A 15,949-nucleotide genomic window follows, 5' to 3' on the forward strand; every position below is an offset into this window, starting at 1 on the left:
TATATATATATATATATAGAGAGAGAGAGAGAGAGAACAAAGATTTTATATATGTCCAATCTCCACTAGTCTAACATTCCAAGAAAATGATATTAGTAGATATCGGTAGTTGTCCGGTCGTACCCAAACATAAGTGAGGAAATCTGATTCAAATTTTAAAAATAAAAAAAAAATAAAAAAAAATAAAAAAATAAAAAATTTCCTTACGAAGGTACCATCAGCCGCGTTTGACACTTATGTTAAGAATTTATCTAATGCTAAACAAAAAGAAAAGGGTTGTGCTATAAGTACCTCATTAGCTGATTTTACCCCCCTAACATCAATCTAATCAAACTTTTACATTTGATTTGACATCATTTTTTTTTTTTTTTTGTTTTTTTCCCTTTTGTTTTTTTGTTGTTTTTTCTTTTATTAATAATAATAATATTAATAATATTAATAATAATAATAATCAAACTTTTACTTCGATGTTTAATACGATTTTTTTTACGTTAATGAAAAGTACATGGTTATAATAAGATAATTTTTAATTTTTTCTAATCGTATATTAAAAAAATCTGTACATACATTAATGGTAGTAAAACTTCCATTTTAGTTAGATTAAGTTAGTAAAAATAAGTTAATGTTAGAAAAAATCAAACATAATCTCGTGAAAAAATTTGTAATATTAACTTGTTTTATATATTAATATATATAATATATATAATAATAAGCGACAAATCATGCAGGTACTATTTTATTTTATATATTAATATATATAATAATAAGCTAACCATTTACTTTTTTAATTAGGTGTTCTCGATTATCTCAATCGAGTCTGGTTGGATAAATACAAAGAAAATTTTGTATCTGCTTGGATTAACCAAGTTTTAAACTTTCACAACCACACCAACAATAGAGTTGAGAGCCAACACGCGAAGTTGAAAAAATTCTTGCAGACACAACATGCTACCTTAGATAAATTTTTATTGAATAGAAAAGGTAGTGGAATCGCAACACACTGCGATAAAAGATATTTTAGAAACAAACCGAACTAAGTTGATGCGTCGATACAACATACCCCATTTTAAAGGTTTGTGTGGAAATGTTTCACACCATGCATTGGAAAAAATTAGACAAGAGTTGGACCGACCTGACGCACATCAAATAACTGAGGACGATTGTGGTTGCCAATTGCGTCGTAGTTGTGGGTTACCTTGTGCCCACGAAATTGCAATTTACTCATATGCGGACCAACCAATACCATTATCGTCTATTGATAAATTTTGGCGTAAGCTTGATTTAATCAATTTCAAAGTTAATGATGATATTAATTTTCGTTTCAAAGAGGGTGTGGAATTATTAAAAGAAAGCTACGTTGAACAGTCAAATGAACGGAAACATAGTTATGTCAGAAAATTGTGGGACATATTTTCACCATCAACAACTACAGTTGTTGATCCAGATACTATTTTCTTTAATATATTAATTTGTATAATAAAATGCTAAAAAATTACTTGTTTATTCAGATGTTCATAAAAATACTCGTGGACGTCCACGATTGAGCAAACAAAAGTCCAAAAATGTAGGCCACAACACCCCACCTATACCAAACCCCACCCCTACCAATACTCGTAGACGTAGTTTTTCTACAAATAGAACAGATAATATGGATACTAGTGACCTTGACTTAAATCGGGAACCAGAGAGGCATAGCACGTACTCGTTTCGCGAACATTCAATGTCCAATTCATACTTTAACCAAGATCAACCATCTTATACTTCAATCCCACTTATGAATGAAATTCCACATCAATTTCATCCATACGTCAGGAACATTACAAATGTCGAAGGAGATGGAAATTGTGGATTTCGGTCTATAGCAGTTGCTCTTGGTCGTAGTGAACATGATTGGCTTCAAATTAGGTACGATCTATACAACGAGTTATTATCACACTATCAAGAGTATGCTATGATTTATGATGATGTTCATTTTTTAAACCGCATAAGTCACTCGTTGAATTACTCTGGATCGGGTTTTGCGGTATCGGAGTATTGGTTGATTATGTCAGACACTGCTATACTCATTGCTAACAGATACGGTGTTATCGTTATTTATCTAGACAAACAAGGTTCTTCAACGTGGTTCCCACATCGATATGGCCCGCAAGACATACCAAACCCTGCATATGTCGTTATCGCCCACATTCACCCTAACCATTATGTAATGGTTGATTTACAAGGAGCATATCCAATGTCTGATGTTTTGTCCAGGCTTCTCCGTACATACAGATCAGAACATTCGGCTGCATGGGAAACATTGTATAGTGCTCGACTAAATGTTTTCAATCCGTATAATGCACCACGCAATACACAATTGTAATTCCGATTTTATATAGTCGTTCGAATTTATAATGTCCGATTTGTAAAATGTTGTTTGAAGTTTATAATAATAACAGTAATAATATAAATATTAAAATATAAAAAAATATTTAAAAACTGATTTTATATAGCCGTTTGAATTTATAATGTCGTCCGAATTTTAAAATTTTATGCGAAATTTATAACAATTATAATAATAATAATAATAATAATAATAATAATATATAAATTAAAAAAGAATTAACCAATAAAAATGTCGTCCGAATTTTAAAATTTTATACGAAATTTATAACAATAATAATAATAATAATAATAATAATAATATAAATTAAAAAAGAATTAAAAACAACTAAAAAACAAAATAGGAAAAAAACAAAAAAAAAACAACAAAAAGACAAAAGATCAAATCAGGGGTGAGATTGGAAAATGAAGGAGGTACTTATAGAAAAACCAAAAGGGTTTGTTTTTCGTCGGAACAGGGGTTGATAACTAGTATCGCCTCCTGACCTACGGATTAGATATTAAACTATTTAAAAAATCAGTAAAATAATCTCAGACTCATAATTCTACTTCAATCAACTTTTTACTCTAATTTCATAATATTGATCCAAAATTACATTATCATTATTTTCCATTAAAAAACTTTAAAGGATTCTGTTGCATTTCACGTGGAGGTGCAACCCTTAGTTTATTAGGGTATGTTTGGTATGCATAAATGGAATGACGAGAGAAAGAAATCGACGAGATAATGGAATGGAGTAGGTAATGGAATGAATTATTATTATTATTATTATTATTATTATTATTTTGAATGGCAATTATTTTATTTTCATGTTGGTTGATACGTTGGAATGAAACGGATATTGATCCATGTTTGGTACGTAGGAAAAAACTAATGAATGGAATGAATTTGAGTGACAATGACAAAAATTCCCCCAATTACAAAGTACCTATTTAACATGTCACCTATTTTATAATAAAAGATTGATCTACATATAATCCATTTAACATGTCACCTATTTAAAGATATATCTTATATTGCAATAAAATGGGTATTAAGAAATAAAAAAACACGAGTTATCATATTAATATAAATAAATTATATGTAGATCAATTTTTTATTATAAAAGACTTCCACAAATTTTAAAGGTATGTTAAAACCAAGCTTTTTCCTGACATTAGAGATGATTGTATGATAAAGACCGATTCGAGGTGATCAACCTCCCAAGAATAATAGAAGAAATAGATGATAGAGCCGATTATGGGTGGCTAGGCCCCAAAAACAAGATTAGAAATGAGACTAAAAACATAACTTTTTCCATTCCGTTCATAATGCAAATACATTCATATAAATAACTAAAGAAAATCCTACTGGTAGCTAATAACAAGGAAAACATGCAATCATGTGTGTAATCCAAAATGGTGAACGTGGTCTACTGACTAAATAGAATATGCATGTAACATTTGGAAGCTTCCATAATTATAGGAGGTGATGTTGGACTCTTTCTAATGCAATGTGTTGGCCACGTGTAAATCAAATAAACAAACCAGTTAGGCCATGGAGGTGGCCGGTGATATGGACACAAACACGTATCACTGTATCATCTTCACTTGTTTGGGAATGGACATTCTCAACGATAAATTCCTCACTTCCACTGAGTATTTCCCAACAACACTGCTTTAAAACAAATCAAGAAACATTAATTATCTTAGGTCATTATTGTCACTTAACTTTTGGTTTTGTGCTCATTTGGTCACACTATTTTTAAGTTTTAAAAGGTCATCAAACTTTTGACTTTTTGCTAATTTAGTCACTTCACTTTTGGTTTGGTCACCTAACTTTTAGATTTGTGCTCATTTAGTCACCTAACTTTTAAAATTGTGTTCTTATAGTCACTAAACTTTTAAAAAGGTTTAAAATTTTAGTGACTAAATGAGCACAATTTTAAAAGTTAGGTGACTAAATGTGACCAAACCAAAAGTTAAGTGACTAAATGAGCATAAAGTAAAAAGTTTGATGACTTTTTAAAACTTAAAAAGAGTTAAGTGACCAAATGAGCACAAAACCAAAAGTTAAGTGACCAAAAATGACCTAAACCCTAAAGAAATCATATGCTTCAAGATTTTAAGTCAATCATGCCAATTACAGATAGTTTGTAAAATGTTATACAAGTTACCCCTCCCCTAGACTTTGTTAGGGATCACAAAACACAGAAACAAATGTACATATACGCTGTTTTAATATAATAAGTTTTTTTTTTCTTTTGTGAAATTCAAATGAGGCATTTCAAGTAAACTCGATTAGCATGTGATAGAGGAACATAGAATTGAATTTTGGTAAATTCATTTATTAAAATTGAAGAAATAAAATACAGAAGATACCTAGAGATGCTCTTCAACAGCGCTTCCTTCAACACCGATTCTTCCATCGTCTCCAAATCGATGCAGTTATGTCATGGGCAGTTTAGTCAATTTTCAAATGGGAGAGGGAAAAAAAAAAATCTGGGTTGGGTAAAGAATGAAACGTCACCGGATCAGAGGGAATGTGATTCCTTATGTAATGAAGAATCCAATTCCTTAATGTAACCAAACACCTTTTTTTCTAAAGAAAGGAATGATCTTTTCTTTTATTCTTTATTATTTTGAAAAACGAAAAAACCTTTCTATTTTCTAAAAATCTATACAATTATGATGAAGCCTAAGATTTTCAACAAAGACTAGTATCCACAACTCCGGGTCCATCTATAATAAAATATATGTAGTATTATATGTAGAAGATTAGACGTGAATATCTAAAAACTTTTTTTTTTTTTTCCTTCAAGTCCAAAAAGGTTTTGAAAACATGATTATTTTAATATATCTTTTTCTCACTTTAACTTTGCCTTGAACCAAATCTTTGCCTTTTTATCCAAAAGAATTTGGTTAAAGTGTGGTGCTCATGAAAATCCTTTGCAACAAGAATTCCATTACAAGTGCATCGCATATGGAAACCATGAATTGATATTTGATACACAACCTCCACCACAACTTTTCTTATCTTCCTAATTTGTGCAACAAAGTGATTTTTCATGACCAAAAGATTCTACAATTTACAGAAAACCAATTAACCGATTACAACATGGATGATGTATAATAATTCATGTAAACATTACACCATAATTCATGTGAGTTGCATAATTCCTCATTAATCTAAACTTAAAAAAACAAAATCCAAGATTAGAAAAACATATGAATGATAATCAACATTCACTTGGAAGAACATTATAGAAATGGTAAACCTCATCATCATCAATAACCCCAACTTCCGTCTCACAAACCGAGCAACAAACCGGACTTAATGACTCACCATCAACTGCTAAAACTTTTCTAACTCTTTTTCTTTTTAAACTTCCTTTATCTTCTGATGATGATGATACTTGTTGCCCTTTCTTGATCTTGCAATTTAACACAAACATTGCTCGATATTGGGTCACATATTTTTCATGCCTAATAAGTAACAAAACAACAAACCCCACTTTCAGTATTTCAAGATACAAAAAAGCTTCTAAAATTGATTCAAGACTCAACACAAAATAGCAAGCTAGCTTTTTAGAGCAGAGACATAATACTTGTACTTTCACTATTGTACCAATTTATAGGTTGTTTCTTTTTTTTCTAGACCGAATGAATAAAGCGTCTGAATGAGAGACTAAATGACCATTTTACCCTTACATGAAAAGGAAACAGGGGCATGAAAATACCTTTGAGACTCGAGGCATAGGGTTGTGAAACAGGCAGGACAGGTGAGAACTGCATCAGAATATTGACCTTTTCTTTTCTTTTGAATCCAGAGTTGGTCTTTATCATCAAGATTTGGATCATATAACTCAGGCTTCACAGAATAGTCTATTACATCATCATCTGATGAAACTGATTGCACACCAAAAATGTCAAGAATATATTATTACATTTTTATGTCATAAAATAACTTGACACAAGTATTTCCAGTCAACTATTATATATTTAGGTCAACAAGACAAGATTGTTTCAAGTTTTTACTACTTTATATTTCTTCTTTATTTACCCTATCCAATTAGGTTAACATAAAAAAACTTGTTGATTTTATAAAGTTGTAAGATTGCAATACCTTTTTAAAGACAACATAAGATTCTTCTAATTGTGATTATTATGATAAAGTGTATTTACCTTCTCGTATATCCTATTAGATTCAACACCACATGAAAATCTAAGATAGCCATATATATATAAACCATAACTTTCCAACAAATATAGGTGATAATTAATCCAAACATATTTACAAAACTTACCTACATCTTGATCTTGATTATTGTCTTTTTCTTTACTATCAATAGATTCGTTTATAAGTGCATCCTCCTTCTGTTGCGACATCTGCAAAAAGATCAAGTTTTAAAGATCATGTCATGACTATTTTAACAAAACTAATAAGCATAATAAGTTAATAACCAATAGCTCCAGTCCTATATAGGGTTTAGGACTTAGAATAAAGAGTAATATGGAATATTCTGTATCTTTAATTTATAATTTCGTTAATTCATTGCCTTCATCCATAATATATGGAAACTCGAGTTCTCACACATGTAACAAGCATACTTTGCTAAAAGCCCCAAAACTTTACTTACAAGTGTAGTACTTTTTGATAAATGTACTTTACAACATGAGAAAAAAAAAGAGTGAGTGTTATATTTTGTTAAACTTTTGAATGATATAGTACTTTGCACTCATAAAACTTGGTATGTTTTCTATATTAGCCATTGTTTCTAACATTGCAAATTGTGAAGTCCCATTTCATCTATTGTAAAAGATATACTGATCTACAAGAATTGCCAATTTGTATCCTCAATCACCCATCTTTATGATTTTGTGGGTAATAAGTAATAACTCATGGATACTGTCAACACAGCATGGGAGCACCTATCACATTTCCAAAAGAACTGCACCCTTAAAGCACCTGATATAAGGATGCAGCAACAGGTAGAAACATCCTTGCTTTCTAGCTCAAATGTACTAGGACTGATTCATAAAAATCATAAGATGTCTAAGCCAAAAGCATGGGTAATCACTCATATACCATTGCTGATCTTCAAGATTCCCCCTTCCATATGCAAATTTATTGATCCAGCCTATGTATGGAAACTAACAGTTAACATCAAGTACATGTGGAGTAGTTATCAAACACACGCTCTGTTGATCTCTAATATGATAAGAAACGAGTAAAGGCAAAACAACCCAACCTCTAAGATTCTTCCTATTAAGAAATCTAATTCAAGAGTTCATCAATTTTGCAGTGCATCTCCAGGCGTTCTATTGGATTCGTCATAAAATGTGGCAAGATAGATAATGAAGGCACATACTGAATTTGGTAAAATTCCCAATAAACAAACATGTTCATCTAGCCACCATACCAAATCGGAAAACCCCTTCCAGTTTGAAAATTATGAGGGCTTACAACAAGATGGGCACTTTTACTCGAAACAAATCTTAATTGGTGAAACAAAATGTTATGCTGCTTCAAAAAAACCCTAGAATACTCTAACTTCAGAATTATACCGTTTTAAACGATTAATTGCATTTCGAAGAAAAAGAATATGAATTGACGAGATAAAGTAATTTGAGATTTTATATTAAGTTTCCATCGGAACTTACGAGATAGAAGTGATACTAGAAATTTCAGAAGACCAAGTGCGCGAGGTTGAGGAAGCAGCTGTGGCAGTTTAATCAGTATCCGGTGGGTGGTGGCGGACGAGATTGGCGCGGCGAGAGACTGTATAGGACTTTCAAGTTTTCAACTTTAGCAAATAGCACGCACACTGCCGACTACCCCTGACTCTCCTTTTTTACAATATTTCATCATGCAAAAAAATTGTTTTTATTTATCATCTTCTTATGTATTTGTCGGTTTCAGTTAAACCAAATTACAATTTAGGTATAATGTTTTCTAAGTTGCTTGATTTTATGGCAAGATAATAACATTTAATTTAACATATAATCATACCTTCAATTACATTTGGTATCACCTATTAATGGGTTGATTTTCATTGAAATGACCAAAATTTGGAACCCAACAATCATGTTTTTAACTTATATCAACTTCCCCAAAATACATTTTGTGAATTAGTGAAAATGTTTTTTTCGTGGAAAGCGCATCATGAATTCAATCATTCATGAAAACAAACTTCTCGGATGATTCATGAACTTTGCGAAATTTTGCAGTACTAGCAAGGACTCGACGAGTCTCATGAGTCCTTTTGGAAAGTGACTTCTTGATTCATAGACAACAATTTATGTTTTAGATGACTGTACAATTTGTATAGTGTACAACCCTCTAAAAATGTTGTGTGTAGCAAAAAATTGTTGTGTATAGATTAGTTTCATTCTCAAAATTTTAACCAAGTGAGCTCTACCAGTGAAGAATATGATTAAGTAATGTTCTCATCTTCTTCATCTAGTCACTTGATTGGGCTCCTTAAGTTGAAAAACAAGAGTAAGGGGGCATATTTTGAGTTATCAAAAAAGAGTACACATGATGTTATATATATATATATATAGATACAGATACAAGATATAGATACAGATACATGGAATATGGGAGATGATAAGCTTCTCGAATAATTAGAAAACTAAGTGATCATTTTGTGAAGGAAGTTGAAAGGAAGTTGAAAGCGTGGTTGTTAGGTGATATTTGGGTTCCAAATTTGGTCATTTTAGTGGATCGATCTTTATTAATTTGGTGAAAATAAAATCGCATTCAGTAGATAATATCTTTTAAATATTTAAAACATATCTTATATGAGCCAGTATTCAAAATCATCATTCAATATTTAAAGATCTTTTAACAAACCATAAGTCTTATATTCACTAAAACTTTCAAAACAAATAAAATTTAGAAAAATTATCTCAATCAATATAGAGATAATTATAAAAATAATAAATTTATGTGTGATCTCACATGAGTCTCATATATTTATTTATGAGTCTCATATATTTATTTGTGTGACTAGACTTTACTCCCCAATGACACTAATAAACATGATATTACCTAGGTATGCACCAAAATACTATGTTACGTTGGAAACCTAAGAAGTACACATCGTTTAACCATTATAAAAATAAGGGTTCCTTAAAATTAATATAGATTTGAACACTAAAATTATATATTTGAAAATAAACCTTCTTTAACTATTTCACTTTTAGCGGAATATTGTAACACCATGTTTTCATTTATTCGAGATAAAAAGATATAAACAATTGTGTATAAAAATGAAGGTGAAAATATGTTGCGTTTAGCCAAAATGATCAACATGAAAGTTGTAGCACTCATGAAGACGAACATGTGGATATAAAAAACGTCGAAAATGGAGTTTGTATGAAGAAGTTGTGATTTTTCTAAGTTTTAGTGAATTTTATAAAAATCACTACGACGCGATAGAGAACCACCACGGCATGGTGCATTAAATGCACCTGACCTCTCCAACTAAGCATTGCGTGCATGCAAAGAAGAATCTGACCAGCCAGCCACCGCGGAGCAGCGCGCCTATAGCCGTGACATGGCGCGTCAAAATTCAGCCTACAAAAAAGAACTTTGGCCTCCTCATTTTCTTGCCCCACTTTTTCTCTCCAAAGAGTTTTTCTCTCACCCTCAAGAATTTCGGTCCCTCGTGATTCGAATTTTTGTTCTATAGTTTCAGTCGTATCAGTAGCGAAGCGTTGGAGGTTTTAGAAGGATATAAGAAGTAAGCACTGCAGTTCTGCTTATGGATATTCAGAGTTCGTCCGTCAGGTAACTTACACTTTCTCTTAAGTATAACTTGATATGAAGAATACCAATTGTCATTATTATAAACATGTGTGTTAGATTAGTCATTAATCTTAGTTATTACTGATTGATCTACTTACGAGTGCGGTCTCTAGGATAGACACGTTGGCTTGGTTGTTGGACTTCAAAAAAACTATATGTCGAAATGATCATGCCTCATGATTGTCTTGACCGGTTAATCCCTATTTGATAGTCAGTCGGTGTTATTGATATTAGTGAAATATCTAGCTTTTTTTTTATCAAGTTTCCTTAGTTTTTCATCGGTTATAGCATTATAGGTCATTTTGTGTTCGGAGCGTCTACTCGCTAGTTGGATCGCTGATTGTCGTTTAAGTAATTATTCATGTGAGTTTTCCCACTATACTATATATTACAACACATATCATTTGTATGTTAGGATGTATTGGTAAAGTAGTATGTGGTTAGGCATGTAGACTTATAGACTGTTACATGTGACACTGATTGTCTATTTATATGTGTTATGTATTGTCAACATGTTTTATGGTGGGTTGATGCATTCCAACTTTATACGGAAGGCCAAGATGCGGGCATGCCAACATTCCGCTGAGAGCCAAAAGGTTAGTTGATGACAAGATCAACTTTAAGTGTTGTGATTCTATACACTCACAAGGGCGAGTTGATGTCAAGATCAACTATAGTGGTGTAAGCCTAGATACTCGATTTTGTTCACGTGAATCGGTTTTAGCACTAAGAGCCTTGCTTGTATGCATTATATGTGTATTGTGTATGTGGTATCCTGGGGAACTCACTAAGATTTGGCTTATAGTTGTTGATTAACTGTTTTGCAGATATTTCGTTAGATCGGGAGGAAGGGAAAGGCTCGAGTATATACACTCATTGACATCATGTTTTGAGAATTCTACAAGTCCTATTTTATACTCTGATTTGAATAGTTGAGTTTTTGATTATCAAACAATGGATTTACTTATGAATGAATTAATTAATGGATGTTTGAATGAAATATTATATTTTAAAAATGAAAATTTTGGTTTGAAAATAACGAGATGTTACAAGTGTTGGAAAGAGTCATAGTTCATAATTACTAGCACCCTTTGATCCATTTGATCTGTTAAAACATGTTTGGAATTAGAAAAATAGGTAAAAATTCGGCACGGAAGAAACATGCGACACGCATCCCTCTAGGTGGGGCCCTCCTCCGGATTAGAGTTTATTGTTTCCTTTTTAAATTTCAAATTATAAGGTTTTCAAATATGAATAATTACCTAATTTAAATTGTTTAAATATGGTATGAGATAAATATTATTTAAATTTGAATATTTATTAATATTATTTGAATGTAATTTAAATATTTAAATTTATTATTGTTAATGATTGAGATTTAAGAGCTTTCCTATTAAATCCTTATGAATTGTTAACTGCGTCCTCACAATTAATTAGAATTAATAATAGATTATTAAATTTAAAGAGCTTTAAATTCACTTTTATATATATATATATATATATATATATATATATATATTAGAACTTATCTATTATATGTATAATGTATAAAATATTTACAACATGTGTCCTCGCATTTTTAAGTATTGACATTTTCAGTCATACCATGACTAGGCTCACCCACTATAAGGTAGAGGTTTAAGGAGGTTTCTATGATTCTCAATGAGGTCGGGTTTTAATATGTTTCGTGCTTACTTCCCTCACCGCCTTATTGCATTTTGAGAGTGGGTTACCAAAAGGGTTTGATAGTGATAATGGTCAAGTTAAAAGTATTATCAATAAAAGTATAAAACAAAATCCCGTTTTATTAATTAAATGTGAATCTTATGTTATCCATGAAATTTCACATTCTCTTTATAACTTGTTGATGGAGCTCGTGTGGTTAACTGACACATCAATTTGAGAGTATAAGTAGAGAATGATGTGGAACTCGCAAATCTCAAGTGTAACTTGAGTCGGAGACCACATAATTTTGTATGGTTGATTCACCATATGTTCTATGATCCACAATGACTCCGTCATAGAATTTGAGATGAACATAATCCGAGATTAACATACCATTGATAGTTGATGAATCTCAAAGACCTCGAAATTTTGTAATGATCAAAATTAGCAAATGATTTTGCCTACCTAAATAACTTTATGGTGTGTTTACGACGACCCCTTATGAATCATGGAGCTAAATATGGATCGTAGTCTTAATTAAATAATTTTATATAGGGTAATTATTTTTAAGGAATTATTGTATCAAACTGATCGGAATCCCCTTTTGTAGATATCGATCCCAAATAACAAAAACAATCTTCATCCTCCTCTTCTTCTACCAACTCAAAACTTTAAAATTCTTTTCAAACCCATCATTACTAGTGTAAAGATTAAAAGATTTGAAATCACTAAATCTCTTATGGAATGTAAGCACAAATATGGGAATCTATAAGTGCGTATTTTCATAAGATGATAACGTACTTTGATAGATTGGCTAACCTGGGTATTGAGATTTAGAAGAAGCGGACCATTTATTGGGTCTTGTGCTCTCTTCCCACTTCATTTCAAGACTACTTTATGAACAACAAATTAGACAATCCCAATATGACCTTCGTGGAGTTTCATGAGTAGTTGGTAACAGTTGAAGCTAGTATACAAGAGACTATTAATTTCGCTAACCCCTCTTGGCCGTTGATCATGGTTCTGCTAAAAGGAAAACGTTTTCTCATCCCAAATGAATGGGAAAGGCTAAGGTCAGACAGTCCGAGTAAGGCCCTAAGAGAAAGTTCCAAACTAAGATAGCTTCCACCACTAATCTGAATGAGGTCATATGTTTCTACTGCCAAACCAAGGAACATTGGAAACGTAGTTGCCCCAAATACCTAAATGATCTGAAGAAGGGAAAAGTCAATGTGGCTGCCAAACCAAGGGACTATCAGCAGTCTTGAGGACTATCAACAGTCATATGCGATCACAACAACCTTATAGGTTATCAACAACCCAATAATACACATAAAAATCATCAAATAAGACTCATCTAGTCTAGAATGCACACCACTATGGCATAGGTAATACAATGATAAGACTCACCCGAATGAAGAGCTTAAATCCACTATTCAAAGTGTAACACTCATTCCGAGAAGGTTCATTTCTAACCCTCAACTCTTTAAGTTTGCATTCCTGGTCCCTACGTCGTGCGTACTCGGGGTGTACGCATGGCGTACTCCTACATGAGGAACACAGTTTCGCGCGCGTATGCACGTCGTACTCAGCATGTACGCGGTGTGTATGGTGTTTAGACCAAAACCCTAATTTTGAGGGTTTGCACCCTATATAATCCCCTTTATGACCCCAAGACCTGCACCCTCATCATCCTCCACCTAAAAATCGTCCCTCTAGCTAACCCTAATCGTGGAGAGTGCACCTTGAGCTCATTTGTGTGTTTTGACAGTATTCTTGAAGAAGAAGAAGGTGGTGGAAGGAATTTGGAGCTTGGAAGAAGTTTGGATATGGGATTCTCACCTTACTAGCAACCTTCAGGAGGTAAAAAGCTTATAGCTTGATCATCTTTTCTTATAGATCTAGTTATTCCTTCATTTAGGCCATTTTTGGTCCCAACCTTGGTGATTCTTGAGCATGGCATGCTTTTAACCAAATAAGTCGTCCTTTCAGACCCATTGAGGGGTCTTGAGTCATAAAAATGAGATCTTGATGCTTAGTTCTTCCCCATGCATGCTCTAGAATGTCTTTAGGGATTAAGAAGTTAGACTTGTTGGTATTAAGCACTTAATGGACATGCAAATTCATAAAGTTGGAAACTTTATGACTCTCAGTGGTAATTTTGCCTTAGATCTATAACTAGAACGTAAGAGCTTAATACATTAAGCTCTTATTATGGAAAAAGGGACTTCGGTGCATACGCCATGCGTAGCTTCTGAGTACGACGTACATACGGGGTCAACGGCCCGATCCCGGTCAAGGCTCGTGTACGCCCAACGTACAAGCTAGTACGCCCCGCTTACTCAGCTGAGTTAACTGATTTGACTCGTTGACTTTGACCTTTGACCAGAGTTTTGACCTAGGGGTATTTTGGGTATTTTGAGTTGTAAATTAAAATTAGGTCATTGGTATTGGTTAGGTGATCGTTGAGCCAGTTTTTGGAATCATTCACGGTGTTGTGCATTTTTCCTGTTCTCGCCTGATTGTGAGGTGAGTTCTTCCTCATTATACTTGGGGTCGAAGGCACCAAATTTCGGCCTGATAGATTAGGTATCCTGGTTTGAAGGATATCGATATGTTATAGTGACCTGTTAGATCTGTATGATTAACTGTATTGGATGTTTATATATATATATATATATATATATATATATATATATGTCGACATATGTTCATTGGGTTGAGGTCACTGTTTTGTGCGGTAGACAGACAGACCGGGGCAATCCAGTCGGGAGATTGTGGGCCAGGGCAATCCAATCGGGAGGTTGTGGGCCAGGGTAATCCAACCGGGAGGTTGTGGGCCCAACATGCATTGTATATGTCTATTTATCTGTTGTGTGTGGTATCTTGGGGAATCTCACTAAGCGTTGGGCTTACGGTTTTAGTTTATGTTTCAGGTACTCTAGATGATCGGGGCACTGCGAGGGCGTGATCGGGCATATAATCCTTGATTTGATTTGATATGATTTTCTGGGATACTCTGATTTATGATTTTCTACTTTTGAAACGATGATTTGTAAACAATGATGTTTTGGGCTGTATTTTTAAATGAAAAATTTTACTGTGATTTTGGGATGTTACACAAAGTCACACAGAATCAGCTACACGAACCTCCCAAACCAATCACAAGCTAAACCTCAGAATATAGCTCAAAACCTCTCAAAGTTTGATCAAAAGGCAAACTAGTAAAAAAGTCAACGATCAATGGTCAAAGTCAACAACCAAAAGTCAACACAGCTGATCACCACATCGTGGACATGCACCTGCCACAACGCGACAATTCCCCAACAAAACAGTCGTGAATAATCTACTCGCCACAATGTGGTAAGCAGGTTGTCAAAACATCAAAAACTGTCCATAAACCACTTAATGGATTAAGCCCTTAATACATTAAGTCACACACTCATCTCTTCCAGAATACTTCCAAATGTCCATAAGCTTCATAAAAACCCTTGCTTTATGGACATGCATGTCCAATTCATGTCTTGAACTTGGTTAGGTTAAAATGGTGAAAATAAGGTCAATATCCCATGTATTAAACCAAAACTCAACCAAACTCCAGATCTAGCACACCAAAACTCAAAGAGACCCCAAGGATACATAAAGTTGCCAACTTTATGGAATCCAATTACTCAACTACCCTAAACATGAAGAACAAAGCATAAAATCCTAGATCTAGAAGCATGTCACAAAAAAATTAGACTTTGAGGGCTTACAATGGTCCAGAATATGTGCTCCAAGGTAGTGAGGGAACTTGTTTGCTGGAACTATTCACCAAGAACACATTCTTCTTCTCCAAGGCATCAAAACAAAACCAAAAGCTCACAAATGGGTGAAAGGGGATATGGGAGGCTCAAAGTGGTGAAATGGAGGCTAGGGTTTCATTTAGGAAGGTTGTAGGCTGAAGAGGATGTCCTAACCTTGAAGTTATAGATTTTAAATACGGAAGAAACCCTAAGAGATCATGGGCTTAGGCTGTCACAACCACCACGTCATGGTGTGTCACACCCCCAAACCCGAACGACGGAAACGTTCGGGGCGGAGGACGTCATGTACAGTATCATAACA

General features: G+C 33.3%; 2 protein-coding genes and 1 long non-coding RNA gene across 3 annotated transcripts; 1 reads left to right on the top strand and 2 right to left on the bottom strand.

Moving 5' to 3' along the window:
- The first annotated feature begins 1,648 nt into the window (after positions 1–1,648).
- LOC145105028 (uncharacterized) lies at positions 1,649–2,362 on the top strand. Its single transcript, XM_079042168.1, has one exon. It carries the CDS (start codon positions 1,649–1,651, stop codon positions 2,360–2,362), a length of 714 nt encoding a protein of 237 aa, XP_078898294.1.
- Positions 2,363–3,608: 1,246 nt separating this feature from the next.
- LOC145168472 (uncharacterized) lies at positions 3,609–5,015 on the bottom strand. The gene is made up of 2 exons (XR_013741896.1): positions 4,744–5,015; positions 3,609–4,036 (listed from the first exon to the last, which is right to left on the bottom strand). It is a non-coding gene; the product is annotated as an uncharacterized LOC145168472 (long non-coding RNA).
- Positions 5,016–5,520: 505 nt separating this feature from the next.
- On the bottom strand, positions 5,521–8,208 carry LOC145168473 (uncharacterized). Its single transcript, XM_079087271.1, has 4 exons — positions 8,026–8,208; positions 6,669–6,750; positions 6,102–6,270; positions 5,521–5,847 (listed from the first exon to the last, which is right to left on the bottom strand). Exons 2-4 carry the CDS (start codon positions 6,748–6,750, stop codon positions 5,601–5,603), a joined length of 498 nt encoding a protein of 165 aa, XP_078943397.1. The 5' UTR covers positions 8,026–8,208; the 3' UTR covers positions 5,521–5,600.
- Positions 8,209–15,949: the final 7,741 nt, after the last annotated feature.

Source organism: Lactuca virosa, chromosome 4, assembly GCF_052849685.1.
Source record: "Lactuca virosa cultivar CGN04683 chromosome 4, Lactuca_virosa_CGN04683_v6, whole genome shotgun sequence".
Taxonomy (NCBI): Eukaryota; Viridiplantae; Streptophyta; class Magnoliopsida; order Asterales; family Asteraceae; genus Lactuca; species Lactuca virosa.

Coding starts and splice junctions, on each gene's coding strand:
- LOC145105028 (XM_079042168.1), top strand. CDS start 1,649: ATGGATACTAGTGACCTTGACTTAAATCGGGAACCAGAGAGGCATAGC.
- LOC145168473 (XM_079087271.1), bottom strand. CDS start 6,750: ATGTCGCAACAGAAGGAGGATGCACTTATAAACGAATCTATTGATAGT. Junction 6,271..6,668: donor TAATCAAGATCAAGATGTAG/GTAAGTTTTGTA, acceptor GTGTGCAATCAG/TTTCATCAGATGATGATGTA. Junction 5,848..6,101: donor CTATGCCTCGAGTCTCAAAG/GTATTTTCATGC, acceptor GTTACTTATTAG/GCATGAAAAATATGTGACCC.